The sequence below is a fragment of the Pinus tabuliformis genome, chromosome 2_2 (assembly GCF_031772625.1).
Source record: "Pinus tabuliformis cultivar Carrire ecotype Pingquan chromosome 2_2, CPIR1, whole genome shotgun sequence".
NCBI lineage: Eukaryota > Viridiplantae > Streptophyta > Pinopsida > Pinales > Pinaceae > Pinus > Pinus tabuliformis.
The window spans coordinates 634,210,602-634,237,044 of NC_142300.1; the positions used below are offsets into that span (position 1 = coordinate 634,210,602).

The 26,443-nt window shown below is 39.8% G+C and overlaps 1 protein-coding gene across 3 annotated transcripts in view; it reads right to left on the reverse strand.

The window, feature by feature from the left end:
• LOC149194226 (putative LRR receptor-like serine/threonine-protein kinase At1g06840) overlaps positions 1–26,443 on the reverse strand; it is a 404,279-nt gene that overhangs the window by 120,692 nt on the left and 257,144 nt on the right. For 2 of the 3 annotated variants that reach the window (XM_089407379.1, XM_089407378.1), the window contains 6 exons: positions 25,232–25,300; positions 24,951–25,019; positions 24,707–24,778; positions 24,216–24,302; positions 23,928–24,005; positions 23,050–23,555 (listed from right to left, as the gene is read on the reverse strand). In XM_089407379.1, the coding sequence (XP_089263505.1) occupies positions 23,050–23,555; positions 23,928–24,005; positions 24,216–24,302; positions 24,707–24,778; positions 24,951–25,019; positions 25,232–25,300 (881 nt within the window). The remainder of the gene's footprint in view (positions 1–23,049; positions 23,556–23,927; positions 24,006–24,215; positions 24,303–24,706; positions 24,779–24,950; positions 25,020–25,231; positions 25,301–26,443) is intronic. The other variant, XM_089407380.1, reaches the window with a different exon arrangement.

Genomic DNA, 26,443 nt, shown 5'->3' on the forward strand with positions numbered 1-26,443 from the left:
CCCATTTGGAGCTTGTAGACATTAGCACCTGCCAAAGCCCATTATGGAAGGGCATGCCATTATGAAGTCCCCACCTGTTGTCCATGGTTTGTAAGCTCTTTTACTTGATTTCCTTGATGACTTGTTGTATTGGAAGGCTAAGGGATGCATTGGATCTTATGCAAGATTGCAGGTGGTCTCCATCTTGGGTTTGGTCTCCCTATACGGGGTCTTAACCCTCCAAAAGGCTACATTGACACATTTAGGGTGTGTGTTGAGAGCCATGGGCCTCCACAGCAATAGACAACACTCCATGGATCCCCAAAGATGTTCAGAGATTGCTCGAGATTCACCTTTGGGACGAGGAAGATGCACCAGGTTCACCTTTGCCCATCCAGCCCCACAGTTGTACCATGCACTTGGCAGATGACCCAAGACTTGTATGCTAATGCAACATCACTTACACCATCATCTAAGCCCCTATAGATGGTCTATAGGGATCTTCGACTTACTTGGAGACCCATGAGGTTACTTGTGTGCCCTCACAGCCATTGGGAGCACCACAGGTTTATTATGTGGTGAACAAGGGGCCAACCCCTTGTCCATTTCTTTTGGAATTCCAATTCATCATTTTGGCACTTATGGACTTCATCAGGCCTCTTAGAGAGCCCAATGACATGCATTATTGATTACTTGACCTCTTGGGAGGCTTATTATATTGTTTATGAGCTAGTTTGGTGGGCTTGTCACCAAAAGATAGTTATTTGCATATTATTTTAGTTGATGGGCTAATGTAGGTTCAAATTAGGTAATTCGAACTCCTAATGACTGTGTAAATAGGAGAGAGATGAATTCATTTTGTATAATCACTTAGATTGGATCATATCTTCTTGTGAGATTTTCGCTATCTTTGGAAGATGAGACTTTTTGGATGAATGGATGAATTTCGATTTTTGGTTATTCTTATTTGTCTTGGAGCTTCTATGATTGGCATATATTAGTGATTGAATATAATATTCTTACATGTAAGTACTATGTTAATGCTATTTTGATTATTTATGTTGTTGCATTCATGATATTGGGATTTTCGCTATTCTAGGGTTAATTTGCTTCTTTTCTTGGAACGAAATTGTGGAAATTAAATCTCTAAATAGTGTTGTATCATGATTGGGCCATGTTTGAATGAATTAATGTTCCTAGAGACATCCTTGTCTTGAAAAGTAACCAAATATTGTTGAACGAAGTATAAATGACCTTGAAGCTACAACCATTAAGCCCTAATGCCCAACGAAGTTGCCTTTTAGGCCTCCTTGACAAGTGGAATCAATCCAAACTCTAAATATTCCATGACTCCATCTCTCCCAAAGGACAAAGCACTGGTCCTCCTCTGGTAATCACTTTAAAGCTTATTTCTTTCACCTTCCCCCCTTTTTCTAGGCCTAGCCTACATAGGTCACATAGCGCAACAATTATCTCACAATCTAGCCATCCAAATACTTTGATTTTTGGTCCACAATTGCACTGGTGGGTCCTCAAGAAGCCCTCCAAATTTCATGAGATTCTAGTGGTGGGATCTTGAGATAGCACAATCCCTAGCTCGAAGACCAATTCTTGCCCTTGGTTTCCCTTAGGCTAGAAACCTCACTGGGATCCTTCCATTGTCTTCCATTAAAAATTCATTCCTTGATTCCTTCCCCCCCTAATTAGGTCAAGTATGTCATTGGTTGCTAAATCCTATCCCCTTGACCTAACCTCGAGTCCAATTGGTTCTGTGTGGTCCCATGCACTATCTGTTGAGAAATCCAAAGCGTGGGAAGTTAATGGATTTCTCTTGGTCCAATCATGACAGGTAATTTTCCTAATGAGGTTTATATGGATCAATCATGTTTTTGATCGACCATAATACTATAGAGATTTTGATAGATTCTGGTCATATAGAATAGATATATCTTCTAAGATATACCCTCTTTTTGGATAGGAATAGATATACCTATTCGTAATTTATAGATCATATATACGATATGACATTATCTTGTGATGTTTCCTTCTTATTATTCTTTCTTTCGATTTATATTTTGTTATCATCAAGACTAATGCCAAACAACAAATAATAGAGGACACGAGATGTAGGCACGTAGCCAGGGAAAAACCCCACTCTAGGGGAAAACCCAGTCAAAATTCTTCCTTCAGTAGATTCAAAACAAGATGAGACGACCAAGACCTTCACAACCTATACTAGAGACTTCCTCCATCAAGTCAACCTTGCATTTTCTTCTTCAGTTGTTTGATACCTCAAATCATTGGTAGATCTCCACAGGCAGTTGTACCGAGTTCCTTTTCTTCAACGAGTTGTAGACCGAATGTACTTCTTTATTGAACTTGTATTACTTCAGTCCATAAACATGTCACTACTTCGACCTTATCACTGTTTCAGCCCTTATACATGTCACTTCTTCTTATCAATGCTCCAACCCATGTACATATCATTTCTATAACTATATCGATGCTTTAGCTTATGTACATATCATTACTCTGACCATACACATATCATTGAGCCCAAATTCATATAATATCAATGCTTCAGCCTATGTACATATAATATCATATGATGATGTTAGATGTGCAAAAATCAACATGCAACATGTCCTACTCTAATATGCATATTACATCATTCAAGTACTAAGTGTAATGATAGACCCAATGCAACCAACATATCATCCAATCAATATGAAAACAACTACCCTTCTTCTTACTCATGTGATAGATCCAAAGGTAAGGGCAGGAATGACAACATGGAAGGTCACAAGGGCAGGAGGCGGGAAAATGAAATGACCACACATGGAGAATCACAGAGGGAGAGGGAACAAAGGTATGTAATTTGTTCCACAAGATCCTTTCTTCCAACCAAAAGATAGAGATATCAACAATCAAGCTCATAAACCTCCGATGGATGGCAACCTCAGGTAGATCATCCCTATCATGGTCTTTATTATTTATATCATGCTTTATGACCACCATAGGGTCATGATTGGAAGAAAAAGGAGACCAATGACATGTGGAGATACAATAGGTAGGTTTCTCATGATAATGATACTCAGGTGAGAGAAAGGATTCATTATTACAAGGAGGGTGGAGGAAAGGGTCCACATGGAATTCAACTACAACCCTAGAGCAGTGTTTTACGAAACGGACAGCTCGAAACCGAAACGGCCAAGCTAGACCGAGCTAGTGCCTGGCCGAGTCGACTCGGTGGCCGAAATGGTTCAGTTGGCTGGGTTGTTACCAAGCCGATGACCAACTCGGCCGACTCAGTGCCAACCTGATCGACTTGGTCGAGCCCGAGCTAACTCGACTAGCTCAGTGAAAAGCGGCTTGCAGATTTTTTTGGGGGAAAAAAGGACCCCACAACTAATTCTAATTTGGCTTAGGGTTATTTTGAGGTCCATTTACCTCTCCCAAACCCTATAAAAGCTACCCAACCCCTCTCATTTCCTCACAACTATCTCATTGCATTTGTGTGTGAATTTGTGAGGAGTTTGTGAAGAGTTGTGGAGTTTGTTTTTGGAGCAGCAGTGAGGAGTCTTGGGCAATGGAGTAGCAATGAGGAGTTAGTTTGTTGGAGCAGCATTGAGGAGGCGGTTTGTGCCTAGACGTATTTTTTTTCGCTTCTAAAATCTTTTTTTTTTTTTTGTGCAAATCTGGAAATTGAAAAGAGTATTTTTTGTAAAAGAAATGAACATTGAAGCAATGCTATTTTTTTTGTTTTCATTTTCATATTTTTTTCCTTTCATTTCCAAGTCAAAAAATGGCTCCTAGAGTGAAAGATGTTGCTTGGGCATATGCTGAAATGGTTGATAATCAAATGCATTGCAAATTTTGCCATAGAAAAATTAAGGAGGGTCCTGGGGGCATTCATAAGATGAAACAACACTTGGTAGGTATTAGAGGCCAAATTACTTCATGTGAATCACAACAAATTGAGGAGTTTAGGAAGGAGTTGTTAAATAGCCTTGAGAAGTTTTAGGAAGAAAAAACTAGGCAAAAAAAAATAGAGGCTGAAATTAGGACGAAGAGGAGTATACAACAAATAATGGCTACCAACCCCCATTTTGATTTTGAGGGCTCTTCTTCTATCCCTTGTACTGATGCATCCAACCCCTTCCGCTATGTTCCTCCCTCTTTGGATTCCATGCAAGAAAAAAAGGGTAAGGGTAAAATGAAAAAGAAGGGTGATATGAATATCAAAAGTTATTTCATTGTCACACCCTCCTATCCATCAAATGCACATGGTCCTCAAGTTAGTAGAACTTTGCAGCCCACTTTAGTTGACCATTGGAAGAAAGAATTGAGGGAGACTGCTTGTGATTACATATCTAGATGGTGGTATGATGTTGATATCCCCTTCAATGCTTTCTGTTCACCATATTATGAGCCTATGTTTGATGCCATATTCGCTGCTAGAAAGGGCTTCAAAGGCCCTACTATGCATGAGTAGGGGGCATTGTTTGCAGAAAGAAATTTCCTCCATTAATGACTATTTGAAAGATTTCAAAAACTCATGGGAAAAAACAAGATGTACCATTATGTCAGATGGATGGATTGATCAAAGGAACCATACCATCATAAACTTTCTTATCTTTTGCCTACAAGGAACCATGTTTCTAAAATCAGTTGATGCATTTGATAGGGTGAAAGATGGACAATTGTTTTTTCATCTATTGGATGAGGTTGTTGAGGAGGTGGGGGTGGCTAATGTTGTTCAAGTCATAAAAAATAATGCCTCTAACTATGTTCTTGCTGGTAGACTGTTAGAGGAAAAACACAAAACCATCTTTTGGACCTCATGTGATGCACATTGTATAGACCTCATGCTTGAGGATATTGGCAAATTACATTGGGTCAAGAACACTATAGATAATGCCAAAAGCATAATAAAATTTATCTACAATCATTCATGGATTTTGACCCTGATGAGGAGACACACAGGGGGGGTAGAGATATTATTAGGCCTGCTATCACTAGATTTGCAACTCATTTTTTAACATTGCAATCTATGCTTTCCCAACATAGAAACTTGCAAAAGATGTTTTCCAATGATGATTGGAATCAAAGCCAATGGTCTAACAAACAAGAAGGCAAAGATTTGAAAAAGAAAGTTAATGAAGATATATTTTGGGAAAAGGCAACAGAAATTGTGAAGGTTGTTGAGCCACTGGTTAAGGTGTTGCGGTTGGTGGATGGGAAAAAGCTGGCCATGGGCTTAATTTATGAGGCTATGGATCAAGAAAATGAGCAAATAAAGAGGGAATACAAAGCAATGTGGAAAAAGTCGAAGTCGGGATTAATTCGGCAAGGGTCCAAAAGTTGAAAAACTCATCAAAGTCTGGAGTTTTTTGAAAAAGTCGGCAAAATTAAAAAAACACAAAATTATTCATTTTTAATTTTTTTTTTAACATCTAGAGTATCCACAACATCAAATAAATGCATTTCCACATAAACATGTAAAGAAAGCTAATATATAATATGTATATGAAGTCTAATGCTACATCACATATCAAAATAGTGAATCAACTCCTGAATTTTGAGTCTTGTCCGAGTCTCAACTCTCAAGAGTCAAAATATCAACAAAAAATATAATAAATGTATATCATGAGTCATCAAGTAATCAGTTGCTGAGATCCTCTTCCCCTTTTAATTTTTGTTTCCGCTAATTGTATTAAGAAATAAGTCATGCATTTATTCAGGAGATTGTAATCTGCTTGGGTAATAAGGTGTCAGGTGGTAGGTCCAATGAAAATTAACAGTGAGTATCCCAATAGAGTGAAAATTAACGCTTGGTGAATCCAAGCTGCTTATTTTCTGAGAAAACAGTAGATGTCAGATTATTAACCTAGCCTTGGCATCTATTATTCAAAAACTCTTGGAGGTAAAATCCACTTCTGATACATAACCTTTCCCCACATTTACAAGGAATTCACCACTAAAGAAGATTCCCTTTCAAAACGTGCTCTCATTGCAGGAAGGACCTTTGCTGTCACAAGATTTCACAGGTACTTTGTTCCTATCTCAAAAATGGGTTGTTTTTTGAGGCACTGATTTTGTTTTTCTTGGACAGGTTGTTGCTATTTGATCTTCATGACCTCCTCTTTGTTGTTTCTCTTGGAAGCATTCAACAACTGTAACAATGTTTTTGATGGTGTGGGGTTCTTTCTACGGAAGACTGTTGTATGCTTGTCATTTTGGTACTTTTGTAATCTTTTGAAGGGGTAGTGGCTGTTAGAGTCTGGATCACTGAAAGCCTGGAGGCTTAGCCAATGTATACTTTGCTTTCTAACTAGAAATATGAAGTATAAAGATTTGTTTTTCCTTGGAAAATAAAAACATATCTTAACCTCAAAACTAACAGATTACAAATGAGACTGCTATGCTCGCAAGAAGTATAATAAACAATACAATGCAATAACTTGAAAATGCATGGATGGAAGCTTCAATTTATAGTTTTTTCACCTTTGCGGCCTCTTTATCCGCGGCCTGGGAAGGGAGGAAGACATTTTGGGTCGACTCTCGATTAAATCGGGAGTATAAGGAAAAAATCACAATTTTTTCCTTTGTGAAAAAGTCGCCAAAAAGTCGGGGGATTAAATCGTTTAGTTCAAAAAATCGCGTTTTTAGGATTAAATCAGGATTTTTTGCAGACTTTTTCCACACTGATACAAAGATAGAGTGGATAATTATGGGCTCATTTGGGAAATCATTGATGAAAGATGGAACAATCAACTCCATCGCCCTATACATGCAGCTGGGTATTTTTTGAAACCACGATATCATTATAAAGCTCTAGAGACAGGAGCTTTGGGTGGGGAGGTTAGAGATGGATTAATTGACTGCATTGATAGCATGATCCCATTGGAGTATGATCAGCTGGAGATACACCGACAGGTCACAACTTCCAGCAAAGCTAGAGGTACCTTTGGGAAGAACCTAGCAATGATTGCAAGGGAAGCAGATGAGCTAGATAAACAAAAATTTCAATTTTCAAATTCTTATTTTGTTAAATTGTTTATAATTTGAAAGTTGGATATAATTTGTTGAGCTAACTCATTACACTACTATGTTTTTTGCAGCACAATGGTGGGGGGCTTTTGGTAGCCATTGTCCTTAATTGCAGAAGTTTGCAATTCGTATTTCGAGTCAAACTTGCAGTGCTACTAGGTGTGAGCGCAATTGGTCTGTCTTTGAGAGGATTCACACAAAGACGAGAAACCGTTTGGATAAAAAATGGTTAAATGATCTAGTCTATATCCAATACAACCTCCGGCTAAGATGCAACCAATTGCTAAACAAAAGACCAGATTCAGATCCCATTGTGTTAGAAGATATTGATCCAACATCAGATTGGGTAGTAGAGAGTCATCCAACATAGTTTGATTCTGATGAGGAACTTGATTTGGATTTACAAACGGAGGCATCAATCGAATAAAATGTTCAGTTGAATGCAGATCCACTTGTACCAGCCCCAGGCCTAGCCCCAAGTCCTCCAGTTGCAAGCGCTTCCTCTGCTAAGCCACAACGGAAGCACATATCTTGTCTATCTCAGTGTGTAACTACTGCACAGCCTACTAGTGCTACCACTTCTACAATTGCAGTTGGAGATGATGATGATGAGGAGCCATGGATTTCCCTGTCTAACTCTGATTCAGAGTCTAAGCCAGATGATATTGGCTCCTCTAGCAGTAGCTAGTAGTACTGGTGACTAGTGATGTTTTACAGTTTACTTTTGTTGTAGAGGCCACTTCTAGCCTCCTTGGTTATGTGTTTTTGTTTTGATCTCTATATCATCATTCATGTATGTATTGGATAGTGCACTGGATGCCATTTTGATATAATGGATATATTCATGAGCCTAATTTGATCATATGTTGTCTTCTCTCTATATTCTAAAGCTTTCTGTTTGGAAACATGAATGAAAATCTTTAAAATTATGTTTTTTTATAAAAAAATAAATATTTAATATATATTTTACAATGACCGAGTCATTGAAATCAAACTGGTTGAGTCGATACCGAGTTGGAGTCGGAGTCGAAGTTGACCCTCAGCCATTTCCGAACCGTAGTTGAAGTTTTAAAACATTGCCCTAGAGATGTGACGAATGACAAGGGTCTTATTGATATCATCATCATAGTGTCATATATTGGGTCCTTGTCAAAATAATTCCCATGAGTCTCACAATTCCCTTCTTCAATATGTGAATAGTCACTAATATCAATGTTTAAAGGGGTTACGAGATCACCTTCTCCAAGGTCTCCAAAAAGTGGGTTATCAGAAATAGTATCCTCAGAAAAGGTAGGGTTAACCTCAACTTCACTTTCCATAGACTCATCCTCCCTATCACACGTGTTTTGAAAATTATCACCTTTTTTGTCAGTGGACCCAGGAAGGACCCTCCTCCCTACTCATCATCTAGATCATGATTCTTAATGAAGGCTTCCTCTTGAATATTTAGTGTAGGGCATATATGAAAATGTCGGAGAAATCCATCAAAGAATTCCTCAATGGATGAGATGATCCTAGGTTCATGATTATGCAACCATGAATAATGATCATGGAGGGATCTCATGAACAACAATATAAGGACATCTTGGTGGACCACTTTCATCTTTGAAGTATGTGCAATAAATCTTTCTACATGATCAATTGTAGAGAGTGGATCACCATCAAACAAGGGTACCCCATGTACCATCTTCCCTATGACATGATTAGGGTGCCTAGGGATGCTAGTGATGTCAAAAGTGGGGAAATAATCAAAGAAAGACATCCTATTGAGATATATATGTAAATTATGTAGGAGTTGCCAAGGTGAATTTAGAGATGCCTAGAGAAATTCTTGTTTCACCCTACAAGCATTGACCTTGAAGTTCAATGAAAAACTAGGGCTTCATTCTGTTAGCGCTTGAAATTTCACCTCAGGCTGAGAAAGGTAAACCTCAAGGCCACATCAAACCACTTAGCCTCGTAGCTAGCCCTACGGGGCAGGAGAGGGCTCTCTCCAGTCTATCTCGGTAAAATCTTCAATGAATGAGATGACCAATAGGGTAACACGGATTTTAGGCTAGTAAACTGATCAGAAAGGTTGATTTGGGGTTTTTTAGGGTTTTTGGTGGCAAATTGAGGAGAGGGCAATTTTGGGTGCGGGGATTGGACACAGTGTCTGCAGGGGGTTCTTTGGGGTGAGGTAGGAGACAGTATTGATGCTTTTGATTGAGGTGGATGATCAGGAATGACAGGTGAGGAGCCAAGGAGAGCAAACAATAACTTTGAATTCTCCTTAGACAGTAGAAAACATTGAAATTAAACAAACTTAAAAGCAGAGCATGACAGTCATGAATTCTTACTTTAACACTTCATTTGTTTAATGTGCAGAAGGAAAAGAAAGGAAATGGTTCACATAACACACTTACAGGTACATAGAGAAACACACCATCAATACATGTAACCACAAAGATCCCAAAAAGGATTGCAAAACCCTGGTCTTCCTTAGCCAAAAATTGCAGAGATACAGTGAATAATACAATGATAGCTTCTCCCTCAAGAGTCCAACCATGAAAATGAGCAAGAAAGTACATAATATAGATGATCTAACCTCTTTCCCTGCCTCCATGGGTCGAGCTCACTATCCTAGGAGCTGTTTCAACCACTTCTAAACTAAGCACTACAAACTAGGCAGTCAAAACAACTTGCCTCTATAAGCTAGGAAATCAATTCATTCATTTAATTTTCACCCTTTTCATGAATGAATCTTCTAGAAGAGTTACATAAGAGTAAAAGTGTCATAAAAGTACAATAATTACATCAATGAGGATCATAATCCAGCCCAAAAAGTCAAACAAGGTCAAATCTGCGTTTTTCCTGAGCTGCACACTGAAAATTTGAAAAAACTGCCTGACGGGTCGCGCGCCTTTGGAGCCACTTTTGGGGCACTTGCAGGTGTCCAAATTGGGCAAGAGTAGGCTTGTTGGAAAGGTCTGTGAGTCTACTTTCCAACCTAACTGGAATTTTTGAATTTGGAGTTCATTTGCCTTGTCAAAAATCAAATCTCCCAAGACTGCTTTCTGCAATTCAAAAACGTGGCAGAAAGTCATTTTTTGCTAGTTTTTTGACTTTCTGGAGGCCCAAAACTTCACCAAATCTCAAGTCCATCCATGAGCATGTGTAACTTTGCATGACAAATCTGGAAATGCTGAGTTTTTGCCAAATGGAATTGCCATGATGAAGGGTCGCGCGGGGGGTGAGACCCGTTAATGGGAAAAACCTACAAATTGCCTGAAAATGCCAAAATTCACCCAAAATTCTCAAAATTTCTTGGGATTTGTGCTGTGGCTAGGCTATTTAGTGCCTTGATCCTTGAGTGAAGCCTCAGCCAAGATACGGAGGGGATTGGGCCTCTTTCTCCGTTTTAGTGCCTCGGTCAACCGCCTTTTAAGCACCTTCATTTTTGCTTTGCACACGTGCATCCGTGCCCAATAATGGTTTTTCATGTTTCTCAGCAACTTTTTATCTTGGTTGGCCTTAGCCAACAGCCTCTCCAAGTGTGCATTGAGCCGGATAAGCATGGACTCTCGCTCAGCGGGCAATAGATCACCGGGTCTTCTTCTATTCAAGATGCGGTCTCCACGAATCCTCCATAACTCATCAAGAGTTTGCTCATCCTCCAACTGTTTGTTGCGCTGCTCCAAATATGAGATTGTCCATTGTGCCCCTTCTAGTCTCTTTTGTAATACCTCATTTTCAGCTCTAAGGTGCTTAATGATCTCCTTTGCCTCTTGGCTCGGAGAACTGACCTCAAGATCAACAAGCTCTATATCTGGAACTCCTGATGGCCCATCATCAATCATGGGCTGCTTGCCCTTCTATGCTGCCTGTGCTAATGAAGAAAGCGAGGCCCCTTCCACCTGATGTGGAGATAACACTCGCTGAGCTGATGATGAAGGCGAGACCCCTTCCACCTGGTGTGGAGAAAATACTCGCCAAGCTGCTGCAAATAAGGTTCTTTGGCCTCTCTGATAAGTGACCAATGGAGAAGAGCTGACATGTCTAGTCTCAGGAATATAGGGAGAGGGGTAAGGTTTAAGGCTCTTAGCAAATTTGGAAGGGAAATTTAAATAAAACGATAAGGAATATGTAATGGGAGGTGGACAATAGGAAAGAAAAGGGATACCCCAAAACAACATAATAAACCCTAGCAATTTTGACAACTTCAAGCCCAAAAGCACAATGGAGACTTTTACTTGCAAATGGAGACCTTTAAAAATACAATCATGATCTTTTTGAATTGAAGCAAGCAATAATTTTTCATGATTGAGGGCCTACCTTGCAAAATTTATCAACTTGTGGTTCCTTGGCAGCTTGCACTGGCAAAGGTGTCCTAATGGGTCGCGCGCTTTTGTAGGAGGCTTTTGGAGGCCTTCCCAGTGTCAGAATCGGGTGCAGGATAGCTCGTTGGAAAGGTCTTTGAGTCTACTTTCCAACCCAACTAGAATTTTTCAATTTGGAGTTCATTTGCCCTGTCAAAAATCAAATCTCCCAAGACTGGTCAAAATGTGCCAAATGAGGCTGCCTCAAGGCAGAGTGCTGTTGCAGTCAACATTTGAATGTCTTCCTCAACCCCAAATTGAGCTCATGATAGCTCATTGGAAAGCTCTTTGTGTCTAGTTATCATTTTACCCATCAAGCAAGTCATTTGGCCAACCAAGCTAGGAGAAAACTTGATTTTCCCAAGGTCACTTCAGAGGTGCCTTTGATTCTCCTGAGGCAACGGTATTCTTGACATTTCTCTAAAACCATGACACCTGTGTAAAAAGTGAAGGAGGTTTTTCTTCCTTGGCATGTTTTGAACAAAAACCTCTCTCAGTTTTCCAAAATTCATCTTTGATTGCTCTGAAACATCATTTTAGTGAAACTTATCCCGATGTGTGGAACAAGGGATTTTGTCGAAATGAAGCGAATGAAGGCGATAAGGGGCTTCTAAATTCTTGGGAAAATTTTTGGAAGTAGGGAGGGATGTTAGGAAGCAGGGAAAAGTGGAATCTCAGAGATTGAGTGAGGGGAAGAGGTCCAAAAGGGCAAAACACAGGCCCAACCTAGAAAATTGCCAGGTTGTAGCTAGAAACTAGGGTTTGTGCAAAAATGAAGAATTTGGCGGATCTAAGGGATGGGAAGTGTTTTATAAGGTACTTTAAGGATAGGGGAAGGTGTATGAACATCAGGATACAAGTTTTGCCGATGATTTGACCGTCCAAGAGAAATTGGCTTCAAAACCCTAAGAGAGGGAAATGACCTTGCTTAGGCACAACTGAAGCATGAATAAGTTGTAAAATGACCCAATGGAACTTGACATGATGATAACAACCATATGAATAATGATAGACTCAGCTAAATAGTGACATAGACTAACATTTGGACAACTTTAGAAGGAGTGAAAGCAAACCCTAGACCTAATGCCTAGTGACCAAATTTTGCTTGAAGACTCACTGAAATGACAAAATTTGACCTTGACACTTCAAAATCACTTTGTAAGAGCACATTTGATCACTGGAGGAAGGCTGGAAAGGCTAACACTAACATTGGCTCCAATGGGGATGGTAGCTCCTTGGAGGTGCCGAGAACCTTAGACCTCTGGGAGAGCAGACCAGTGCTTTTCAATCATTGGGCAATGGAGTCATTATTTCAACTAAAATGCATGACTGAAAACCGACACAAACTAACGTAACAACAAGACTAAAAATTGACTCACAAAGGACTCATGACTCAACTAAAAACTGACTCGATACTTAAACACAACCGACAAACTGAAAATGATGCTCAAAGTGGAGCTTATTCATCACAACCTACTCTAACAGTTTCATTCATCACCTGATCAAGTGAAATGAAACAACCAATGCAACCAAGTAAGTATCCCGTCTGCTGTTCGAATTCTCCGCAAGTGCTCACTTATGACCAACAAGAGAGAACTACTGAAAGGCAACTCCCATGACAACTTAGAAATAGATCCGTTGAATGATATGAATTCTCTATCCACCTCCAAAAACACTGCATAAGGATCTTGAAATTCAAGCACACTGGAACTTAGCTCATCCAATGGATTACTTCTCGTTTCCTCATACCATGAATGCAAATTTTGATCTGAGCCTTGTGACGAGACCTCTGCTGAAAATGACAAAGAAACCGGCTGCCGGATCAAATTCATATCAGCACATGTTTCAAGCTCACATGTAGTCAATGGAGAAAGACTGCAAACCTCATCCAAAACATCAGCTATTGGATCATGAAAAGCTTGAAAAGACTGCTGCAATCCCATTTCTATTGGTTCCATTGTGATTACATGATTGCCTACATGCTGCTCATTCTTCACTGAAGATGGACTATGCAAATTTCCCTTCAAAAACTGAAATGATTTGAAACAAAAAGGTAGGGAACCTTCTTGTATCATTTGATCAAATATGTCAGCTTCCATGCTTTCATCTACAACTTGACAACCAATGGCATTTGGGGGCTGCAAATCTGAATATGAGAAGTTTGGAACAAGGTTTTTATTGCCTTCAAGATGGTCTAGATCAAGACTTGTTGACAACTGATTTCTAATTTCATGGAAGTTGTCTCTAATGAACTGACATGAATCAAAACAAAAAGGCAAAGATCCTTCACTTACTTCAAACTTTGCTGCACTTTCCTCATCACTGTCATAGCTGATATGTGATGGCTGAACATTGTATTCGAGCTGCTGAAAATGAACTTCTTCCTCCCACAAACTAGCTGCTGGTTTATCTACAAGATTAGCTTCTGTTTGGAGAACATAATCATCGTCATACTGATCAAAATGAGGCAAATCATCGGTATAAAACATATCATCAAGTATGCAGGTCATATCAACAGATCTTTCTTTTCCAAGGTGATCTACAAAACAATCATTATCAGATCTATGACAACTAGGATAAGAAAAAAAATGTTTTGGATCAACAACTTGTTCTTCTTCAATCAGCGAGCCTTGGGCTTGAACATCATAAGCATTTCTTGCGTTGATCTTGTCCATCATCTTTTCCACTGCACTTACCAAAACGTCAAGCTTTACCTCTAGAGATGTTGATTTTTCTGGATCTATGTTTTTCATCTCTTCTTCTTTCAACCTTGCCCGTCGAATCAGCAGATGCGCCTCTACACTTACTGCACTGTTTTGCATCTCGTGAAGTGTTGCAATATCCCTTTCTCTCAGCTGAAACTCCATCTCCGGATCAAAGGCACCCGGATAGTGCAAGAGAGCAGATCTAGTAGTAGGCCTTATATCAACTGGCATTGAATAATAAACTTGGTTAAATCTGGCTGAAAACTGTTGTACTGTCTCCCCTAGCAATCTTTTCAGCTGGTTATACTCTTCTACAATCAAGAAAAGGTTCTGTCCGATCATCCACCTGTCGAGAAAAACTTTGACAAACTGCTGGAAATCTGAAATGTTCGCATCAGGCAGGGTTTTGAACCAACTCTTCACTTTGGCTTGCAAAGAAAGAGCAAAAAGCCTTATACTAACATCTTCTTCATCAACTTCAAAAAGATCTAGAAAGGACTCAAGATTCTGCACATGTTGCTCAACGTTGACATTCTTACATTCACCGTCAAACCTCGGCAAGTATAGATCATAGTTTTTGGGGAAAGCATGAAGAACAGAAGGTAAAACAAGAGGTTTATATCGGTCTGGAATTTTACAAGGTGTAGGGGTATGTACAGCAGGTATAGAATTAGTCTTGGTTGCTTGGGGCTCATCAATCTGAAGATGGTCATCACAAAATTCGGAAAAAGGATCTTGATCAAGCTCGAAGGCATGCAAATCTTTGGTATTCACAATCTTCAAAGGGAAAGAATCAACTGCAGGCCGAGGATCTCTTCTCAAATACAATATACTTTGCAACGCAGTCTTGACATTCTTGGGAAAAGAGAAGAAATAATTTATGACAAAGAACAAAATGTCTTGGATGAAATTCCAACTTGAGTACCTGATCTGTCCATGTTGTCCTTTCATGTTTCTGCTGGTTGGGATCATCCTCCAGTGGAGTCTTTGGATCTGATCTCAAAAATGATTTAGAGTCGCCAAGTGAATGATTTCAGCCTTTCAAGTGTCTGATCGTTGTCCACCATCAACAATCAGATCTGCACTTGATACATGTACTGGGGTAAAATGCAAATGAAGTGTTACATTCACAAGCTCACGGAGGTCGACTGAAGCAGCGTTTATCTACTTGCGCTGATGTAAAACAAGAGCGTTTTCGAAGGCTACCTGGCGTATCTTCAGACTCCGTCTAAGACTTATGAAATAAACACATCAGTCAGCAAACAATTTGTTCTCCCCAGTATGGTCGCCAATATGTTAGCGCTTGAAATTTCACCTCAGGCTGAGAAAGGTAAACCTCAAGGCCACATCAAACCACTTAGCCTCGTAGCTAGCCCTACGGGGCAGGAGAGGGCTCTCTCCGGTCTATCTCGGTAAAATCTTCAATGAATGAGATGACCAATAGGGTAACACGGATTTTAGGCTAGTAAACTGATCAGAAAGGTTGATTTGGGGTTTCTTAGGGTTTTTGGTGGCAAATTGAGGAGAGGGCAATTTTGGGTGCGGGGATTGGACACAGTTTCTGCAGGGGGTTCTTTGGGGCGAGGTAGGAGACAGTATTGATGCCTTTGATTGAGGTGGATGATCAGGAATGACAGGTGAGGAGCCAAGGAGAGCAAACAATAACTTTGAATTCTCCTTAGACAGTAGAAAACATTGAAATTAAACAAACTTAAAAGCAGAGCATGATAGTCATGAATTCTTACTTTAACACTTCATTTGTTTAATGTGCAGAAGGAAAAGAAAGGAAATGGTTCACATAACACACTTACAGGTACATAGAGAAACACACCATCAATACATGTAACCACAAGGATCCCAAAAAGGACTGCAAAACCCTGGTCTTCCTTAGCCAAAAATTGCAGAGATACAGTGAATAATACAATGATAGCTTCTCCCTCAAGAGTCCAACCATGAAAATGAGCAAGAAAGTACATAATATAGATGATCTAACCTCTTTCCCTGCCTCCATGGGTCGAGCTCACTATCCTAGGAGCTGTTTCAACCACTTCTAAACTAAGCACTACAAACTAGGCAGTCAAAACAACTTGCCTCTATAAGCTAGGAAACCAATTCATTCATTTAATTTTCACCCTTTTCATGAATGAATCTTCTAGAAGAGTTACATAAGAGTAAAAGTGTCATAAAAGTACAATAATTACATCAATGAGGATCATAATCCAGCCCAAAAAGTCAAACAAGGTCAAATCTGCGTTTTTCCTGAGCTGCACACTGAAAATTTGAAAAAATTGCCTGACGGGTCGCGAGCCTTTGGAGCCACTTTTGGGGCACTTGCAGGTGTCCAAATTGGGCAAGAGTAGGCTTGTTGGAAAGGTCTGTGAGTCTACTTTCCAACCCAACTAGAATTTTTGAATTTGGAGTTCATTTGCCCTATCAAAAATCAAATCTCCCAAGACTGCTTTCTGCAATTCAAAAAAGTGGCAGAAAGTCATTTTTTGCTAGTTTTTTGACTTTCTGGAGGCCCAAAACTTCACCAAATCTCAAGTCCATCCATGAGCATGTGTAACTTTGCATGACAAATCTGGAAATGCTGAGTTTTTGCCAAATGGAGTTGCCATGATGAAGGGTCGCGCGGGGGGTGAGACCCGTTAATGGGAAAAACCTGCAAATTGCTTGAAAATGCCAAAATTCACCCAAAATTCTCAAAATTTCTTGGGATTTGTGCTGTGGCTAGGCTATTTAGTGCCTTGATCCTTGAGTGAAGCCTCAGCCAAGATACGGAGGGGATTGGGCCTCTTTCTCCGTTTTAGTGCCTCGGTCAACCGCCTTTTAAGCACCTTCATTTTTGCTTTGCATGCGTGCATCCGTGCCCAATAATGGTTTTTCATGTTTCTCAGCAACTTTTTATCTTGGTTGGCCTTAGCCAACAGCCTCTCCAAGTGTGCATTGAGCCGGATAAGCATGGACTCTCGCTTAGTGGGCAATAGATCACCGGGTCTTCTTCTATTCAAGATGCGGTCTCCACGAATCCTCCATAACTCATCAAGAGTTTGCTCATCCTCCAACTGTTTGTTGCGCTGCTCCAAATATGAGATTGTCCATTGTGCCCCTTCTAGTCTCTTTTGTAATACCTCATTTTCAGCTCTAAGGTGCTTAATGATCTCCTTTGCCTCTTGGCTCGGAGAACTGACCTCAAGATCAACAAGCTCTATATCTGGAACTCCTGATGGCCCCTCATCAATCATAGGCTGCTTGCCCCTCTGTGCTGCCTGTGCTGATGAAGAAAGCGAGGCCCCTTCCACCTGATGTGGAGATAACACTCGCTGAGCTGATGATGAAGGCGATACCCCTTCCACCTGGTGTGGAGAAAATACTCGCCGAGCTGCTACAAATAAGGTCCTTTGGCCTCTCTGATAAGTGGAGAAGCGCTGACATGTCTAGTCTCAGGAATATAGGGAGAGGGGTAGGGTTTAAGGCTCTTAGCAAATTTGGAAGGGAAATTTAAATAAAACGATAAGGAATATGTAATGGGAGGTGGACAATAGGAAAGAAAAGGGATACCTCAAAACAACATAATAAACCCTAGCAATTTTGACAACTTCAAGCCCAAAAGCACAATGGAGACTTTTACTTGCAAATGAAGACCTTTAAAAATACAATCATGATCTTTTTGAACTGAAGCAAGCAATAATTTTTCATGATTGAGGGCCTACCTTGCAAAATTTAGCAACTTGTGGTTCCTTGGCAGCTCACTGGCAAATTTCTGTGGAGAAATCCCCAACGGGTCGCGCGCCCCTGACGGGTCGCGCCAGTGTAATTTTTGCACTGGCAAAGGTGTCCTGATGGGTCGCGCGCCTTCAACGGGTCGCGCGCTTTTGCAGGAGGCTTTTGGAGGCCTTCCCTGTGTCAAAATCGGGTGCAGGATAGCTCGTTGGAAAGGTCTTTGAGTCTACTTTTCAACCCAACTAGAATTTTTCAATTTGGAGTTCATTTGCCCTGTCAAAAATCAAATCTCCCAAGACTGGTCAAAATGTGCCAAATGAGGCTGCCTCAAGGCAGAGTGCTGTTGCAGTCAACATTTGAATGTCTTCCTCAACCCCAAATTGAGCTCATGATAGCTCATTGGAAAGCTCTTTGTGTCTAGTTATCATTTTACCCATCAAGCAAGTCATTTGGCCAACCAAGCTAGGAGAAAACTTGATTTTCCCAAGGTCACTTCAGAGGTGCCTTTGATTCTCCTGAGGCAACGGTATTCTTGACATTTCTCTAAAACCATGACACCTGTGTAAAAAGTGAGGGAGGTTTTTCTTCCTTGGCATGTTTTGAACAAAAACCTCTCTCAGTTTTCCAAAATGCATCTTTGATTGCTCTAAAACATCATTTTAGTGAAACTTATCCCGATGTGTGGAACAAGGGATTTTGTCGAAATGAAGCGAAATGAAGGGGATAAGGGGCTTCTAAATTCTTGGGGAAATTTTTGGAAGTATGGAGGGATTTTAGGAAGCGGAGGAAAGTGGAATCTCAGAGATTGGGTGAGGGGAAGGGGTCCAAAAGGGCAAAACACAGACCCAACCTAGAAAATTGCCAAGTTGTAGCTAGAAACTAGGGTTTGTGCAAAAATGAGGAATTTGGCGGATCTAAGGGATGGAAAGTGTTTGATAAGGTACTTTAAGGATAGGGGAAGGTGTATGAACATCAGGATACAAGTTTTGCCGATGATTTGATCGTCCAAGAGAAATTGGCTTCAAAACCCTAGGAGAGGGAAATGACCTTGCCTAGGCACAACTAAAGCATGAATAAGTTGTAAAATGACCCAATGGAACTTGACATGATGATAACAACCATATGAATAATGATAGACTCAGCTGAATAGTGACATAGACTGACATTTGGACAACTTTAGAAGGAGTGAAAGCAAACCCTAGACCTAATGCCTAGTGACCAAATTTTGCTTGAAGACTCACTGAAATGACAAAATTTGACATTGACACTTCAAAATCACTTTGTAAGAGCACATTTGATCACTGGAGGAAGGCTGGAAAGGCTGACACTAACACATTCTTCCTATGGACTCGCCAAGAATGATATACAATAATGTCATAAGGGAAACAAGGCACGCATCATGTGTCCTTGGCAACGATGCCAAAAATGTTACCACTCAAACTAGCTGGGGTAGTAAGAGGGGATCCTATAGAGCAATTACTAGGTCAAGGGCAACAATGGAGTGATAGCCAACTGTCACCTTAGCTAAATATCCCTGCTCTTTATGGACTTTCACCGATGGGAGGGGTCCCAGTATGAGAGGAATCACTAGAATATATGGATCAATGATAGGATGTGAGGTGATTCCTAAAGCCTATTCACAAGAGAGGCTTAGATAATGGGCTTCCTTGCTATAGAAGCAAGATGGATGGCTCTCTTAGAAGAGCTAAGGGGATGCCTAGACCTAGGGTTGAGATGTATTTTCTTGATATGAGGTGCCCTCAATGCAAGAATCTAGAAATATAAAGTTTCTAAGTGGTCCTTCTGGAATTGGAGTTGCAAGGTTGCAAGACCACAAAGAAGCCCTAGTGGGCCCCAACAAGGTCAAGGGTTTGGGGTTGATTAACACACTAATGGAATTGACCAAGTTAGATAGGAGAAGAGGATCAAAGGAATTAGATTTCTCTTGAAATGTGAATGCAATGATCCTTAATGAAGCCACTAACCCAAAGCAAACTAGGGAAATGGTTTTCAAGCTAGCGCTTGGGATATCTCAATATTGCACCATCAAAATAGCCTCAAATTTGGAGGATCTATAGAGGACGCACCAATGCAGATCTAGACCAATTTTCATCAGTTTTTGATGGCTATAAAGTTCGAGTGATGCCCTAGATGGCCTTCTAGGTTAGGACTTAAAAATGAGGAAAAGGAGGTGTAAAAGATATTTGTTTGGTGATCATCTCGGACTAGACCAGTGCCTAGCTAATTGGGAGAATGGAGTCAAATAAAATCAACATTTAAATAGGCTTAATTCTAATCAAGGAGTTCCCCAACAACATCGTATGGCCTAAGTAGTGACTAGGTTACAAAGGGAAATCTATACTTCTTTATATTGCAAATGATGGCTTATCAAGGAAATTGATGAACATTCATGTGCCTCTAGGACAATAATTTACCACGCTTCAAATGCTCATATGAAAAATCCCTCACAAAGACAAGCTCATCAACTTCGCATAAAGAGCAACTACACCAGCTTCATGAATGAAAAATATTCCATAGACAATGTTGAGACAAAATTACAAATAACCATGAAAAAGGTACTCACAAGTATAGTGAAATTATTCCAATCATTAAAATGAAAAGAAATCAAAGATCCAAGATGAGACATTAAGCTCTTCCAAACATCAAAATGCATTAGATCTCCAATTCATCCATTTAAACGACCCAGTGAAATTTCCAGAGGAAACAAATGATCCAAATCCAAGTGATGATGAAACTCAAATGAGTTCTCATCAATTTATATCCTTCCTAACGAGTTTGAGTTGCCTAATTAGGCCTAGTTAAGCCCCAAATAATAAAATAGTGTACAATAATGACATGACTTGGTGACAAGCCCACCAAGATAGCTCCATAATACAAAGATAATCCACTTAAGAAGGCAAAATAGTAAATACAATGAGTCGTTGGACCCTTGAAGAGGCCTATTGGAGTCCAAAGTGTGCCAAGGTGAGAGAATAGGCTCCAAACATAGTGGTCAAGGGGGTGGCCCCTTGATATCCAAATAAATCAAATTTGGTGTCCCCAAGTGGGTGTGGGGGCACAATGACATCTGCATGGGTCTGGAAGTGGATCGATAATGACTATATATCATTTGTAAAGGCTAGAATGATGACATAAGCCCTCCCTTTGTCTCCCATAGTGAGACACATCCTCATCTGGGCCTTGGAACATCTGCCAAGTGTATGGTGCAAGTGTCAAGTCGGTTGGGCATGGTGGTCCAGGTGCATCATCCTCATCCAAAAAGGTGGAACAAAAACAATCAATGAGTGGTGCTAAGGGATCCATGAAGTGGTACACTACTCCTTGTTGTGGTAGAGGCGCATGGCTCTCAATGCTCACCCTACAAGTGCCATTGTGACCCTTTGGAGGGCTTGGACCTTGTATTGGGAGATCAAACCCCAAATGGAGACCACTTGCAATCTTGCGTAAGATCCAATGTGTCTACTCACCTTCCAGTACAACAGATCATTAGAGTAATTGAGTAAAAAAGCTTACAAATCATGGAAAACAAGTGGACACTTCATAATGGCATGCCCTTCCATAGTGGACTTTGGCATGTACAGGTGTCTCCAAGCTCAATAAAATTAACCAAGGACTCTATTAGGTGGTTTCAGCCTTTAAAGGGGGTGACATGTCCATGGTACATCCATCAAGTGGTAGGTGGCATGATCTAATGGTGGAATGGAATGAGGATTAGGGGAAGGCTCCAAGCCACACTCCACAGTACAAGGTTAGCTATAATAGTGAAAGCCCATACTTGGGGTATATGAGCGTAGGAGGGAGCAATTGTGGTAGATGAGTTACCCCAACCTTTTTTTTCCACCCTTCCTCATATGCCTTTTGCCTTTTATTATTTTTTCTTCATAATTGCTCGAGGCTCTAAGGGATGAGATAATGATGTGTAGGGTATAGCAGTGGATACCCCCTTAAGGTGGGGCAGTTCATCGCCCACTAAGGGTTGGAACAATCATGGGTTCCTTAATGATGGAGGGGGCTCATATAGGGCCCATAAGAAAAAGGGCGATGGCCATAGATAATGGGTAGGGCTCATGTTTGGCTTTTTCTCATGTGCTAAATTATATGTCCCAACCATATTTTGCATTTTGTGGTGCATTTCCTGTTGAAAGTGGCCAAATTATGCGTTTTCCTTTTCTTTTAGCTGCATCAATCTCCAGGGCGTCATTCCAGGCCCAACCCAAAGTGTGGACAAGGGGAGGAGGAGGATAACTCCTTGAGGACCCATTGGACAAATGTGGACCCAGATGTGGAAAATGATGAATGGGGTTGTAATGATTAGAGGGGACTAATGTATATGGTGTTGGGAAGTGGGACCTTGCAATCAAAATCAGGGGTCCCATGTAGTGCTCTCCCTAAAGCCTAGTGGTCAATAAAGGAGATCCCAAGAGACTAGGATACAAATTTAACCATCAAATTGGTTAGAGGAGACAAGAGCACATACCTAACCCACTCTTTCTGCCGAATCCCCCCGCTAATCTATGCCCAAAGTGTCCATAATAAATAAACAAAAAATACCCAACTACACAATGAAAAGCCATACCTTTGGGGCTGAAAGGCCCACCTTCAAACATACGATCATGACAGATGGGCGTGGGACCACATAGCTGGCTCAGGTGGTGGAGAAATGGCACATCAAACTATATGGTGGCTGCAAAAGGCTGTTGGCTGCCAGCTGAGGACCATCCAAGAGAAAAAAAAAAATCCCATGGATATCATCGACAAAGTGATGGGTAACAGTAGGTACACAAAGATGGAAGTAATACAAAGAAGAATCTCACATCAGAGTTTTTATTTCCAGCATTGCAATAAAACAAAAACCCAAGGATTTGCTTTAAGTTCACCTATTAAATTATGATTATTCTTCATGGTCATGGGAGTAGTAAAGCAACAAATAAAATTTATATGAGTCTTGATATTTTGTAGGCCAACAAGTATTCAGAAACTTAAACCAGTTAAGATGATTTCGTAATATACAACTACCCATAAGGGATGGGAGACAAAAAAAAGGATAGGAAAAAGTGTCTGCCTGCAGGAAACAAAATATCCAGTAACAGATTCAAAATATATCGTTTACTCTATTATAAATTAGCAAGTAAAAATGACACATTTGAACAGAAAAGGGAGAAGATAGAAATGAAAAGGAATGAAGATAGAATTGAGGCTGAAAAGAATACCGTTTTCATATGGTTCCTCAAGTGTGATATTGATCAATTCATATGGCCCAAATATATCACTTTTATGAAATTTCCATCCAGCAAATCTATTTCGTATTCGGAGAATCTCACTTTTGTTTAGTTCTCTGACTGAATGATTTATGGGAGGGAAAATCTTCAGGTTCATAGCCAGTCTAGGACCTGGCAACCAACTATACGAGGCTATGGATAGTTGATATAAATGCAGGCTCAACTCAGATGTCAGGTACTCTTCGAACATCTTGATATATGGAGGGAAAAACGAGAAACCGGGACTCTTGAGACGGTATCCCAATTCCATGGGAGCTGCACAAAAGCAACCAGAGTTTGGAACATACTCATAATAGGGTGGTGCACATGAATATGGATTGCATGCAGTATTGCTGTTGTTAGAGCATCCACCAGTGTCTTCATTATCATTCTCAATACCACAAAATTTAGATATGACAGGTGTGCTCAATTGCCTGCAGACAGGATTCCCGGCTAGCCTGATATTACATGAAGGAAACACATAGTTACACAATAGGAAGGAAACGAAAACCAAAGTCTTAGGCTGAACAATCAGCAATAAAACCTTCAATAGTTAAGTAGAATGAATAGCAAGATGTTTAAGTAAATTGCTATGGCATTAGCATAGGATCTAAAAGTAATGCCAATAATATATACATTAAGGGTTTCACAAGAACAAAAAAGTGGTTTTTCCATTCTTTATGTCTTGACAGTATGATTTTTTCCTATTCCAACTTGGAGGGCAAATATTTCCAACTTTTTCATGTCAATGACAAGGGAACATAATAATGAATTTGAATGTAAAGGGAACGGAAAACATAAAGGAAGGAAAGACCAGTTTAAGATCCTACCGCAAAGTGATGTTTGGAGGTTGGTTTGCTAAATGAACTATGTCATTTACATTGGAAAGACCATTGTTTCGGAAGTCCCTGCAACATGTACGACTGCCATTCTTAGCAATTTATCTTTAAATATTATTCTTAAGACAAGTAAAACAATAAGTTACATATATATGCCAATGAATCAAATTTGCATGCACAGAAAACTGCTACCTCAATTTAAAAGAACTCATGCAAGGTGTGGGTGGCAGAAAATGCTAAATTTTCTGACCAGTAACTTTGTAATAATGGACAACTTACAGTAGTAGTTTTGAAGTAGAAAGGAATGACATGCTCAACCCAATGTCAGATGGAGCAGAGCCAGTAAGCTGATTGTTATCGAGTGATCTGTATTAGAAAACGGTTCCTCAGATAAGTACATTTTTGGTGCTCCATTTCCAGTAATTGACTTTTCAAAGGGCATAAGTTATATTATTTTTGGTCCCATGCATCATATTTGTTTTTATTTTTATCTCTTAAGGAATATTCCGTATTTATTCATAATTTTCTTTTGATTTGTCAAGTTGCATCAATATTTGGTGTCTAAGTGAAAGTAAACCTCAAGATGCCGTAGTGTAAGATTACTTTCTTTCTTTTCTTTGTATTGCTATTTACCAATAATGGTTGACGATTTGCGATTATAAGTTTCATGATGGAAGGATTAGAAGTCGTTCATTTTTGGTGTAAATATAAAATAAACAAAGGCAATATGTCTTGCCAAAGCAACTTATTGCCAGTACAAGGGTTCTTACAATTTTTGAAGAAAAGGCAAGCCTGAAAAACTTGATGGTATTGATCCTTTAAGTTTATTATGTGATAGATTACTGCAATATAACATAAAACCATAATCAATTGAAAATTCATAATGATACAGAAAAGAATTTTAAATCTGTGGAAATATATCTAAGCGACATTTCTTACATCAGATCTGGGGCTGGACCCTAAGATATTTTTCCAGAAAAACAAAAGCGTAAATTTGATTATGAAAACTCTTACATGGTAGTGATGTTTGGAGAAAGCTTTTGTGATGGAATGTGGCCTGTCAACCCATTATAACTCAGATCTCTGCAAAATAAATAAGGGCATTTACCTTTAAGATATACATCAATCCATTTAACTGTTTGAAAAAAATACACCAACCTCAATTGGATATCTTAGATTGTCCTATTAGATACATGAAAGAACTGAAAGACGCTTCATAAAATTAAAAAATGAAGAAATATGTCCAATGGAGATCAATAGTACATCTGCAAAATCAATTGAATTGCTCAACTTACAGATAACCAAGAGAAGGTATGGTACTAAAGTCTGGTATTGATCCCTGTAAGCTGCAATTTCTTAGGCTCCTGCATATAAAAATCAGCACACCTTAGCTAACTTTACACATTCTTGACCACTAGAGATCTAGCTGGTTACAATTTAATAACTTAGAAGGGAAATCCTTGAATCACTAAAGAATAAATATGCAATTCTTTTAAGGATATCAAATAGAAGTTTCAGATGTATTGAAAGATGACCTAAGAACTCAAGTTTGTTTACAATGTAGTAGGTATAGCCTATAGGCTACTACATAGCACAGGAAAAAAATCGTAGTGTTGACTGAATCTCTGAAACGTAGATTAAGAATGTATTGTAGCAAATGTTGAGTTCTGATATCATCGGATGTGCTCGAAGTCTCAAAATTTGCAGGGAGGCTTAGACACACATTCTCCAATACTCAGAAATCGTTTTAGGAAATTCCACCCAGAGACAGTTTTATTAAAATAATTAACTATTTTTTATGGGTCCCTAAGTCTAAAATTAGGAAATTAAAATAATCAATGGGTATTAATCTAAACTCTAGGTGTAACTTCTAGAAGAAGGTAGAGATGAAGTCAATATGATACTAGCCATTGATTAGGATCTAATCTAGGTCGTTGATTGATCAACGAGAGGATTATAAGAGAAGGCTTGATGGGCACTTGGACAACATAGAGGAAGATCAAAAGTTCGATTTTATGAAGCAGAGCAGCTACAGGAGAGATTTTCGATAGTGATCTTTTGCAGAGAGGGGCAGGGATAGTATCCGAAGGGAAATCTTTCCTGGTTGGAGAATACTCAACAGAGAAGGCAAAGAGAGATCCAGAGGCAGCGCTGAGCCAAAGAGGTTGATGCAAAGCCACGCAGAGGTAGCACAAAAGCCAAGAGGGAATCCAAAAATTTGTTGAATGAATCAATTGCAAAAGCCGGGAGCCGAGGTGTGAGATTGGGAGGCAGAAATCGAAGTTCCTAGGAGGAAAATCGATCATCCAGGAGGAGTGATTCAGACACTAGTAGCTGTGACGTTGGGATGACACAGAGATTGTGCAGAGGCAGCTACGGGTAGTCATTCAGGGGCTAGATCAACCATGATTTCCAGTAATAGTGTGAGGTAACCTCACTTATCTCTCTGTCAAAGATATTCTCTATAACTGGATTGGCGGGAGGGCATCCAGAGATTTATTCAGAAA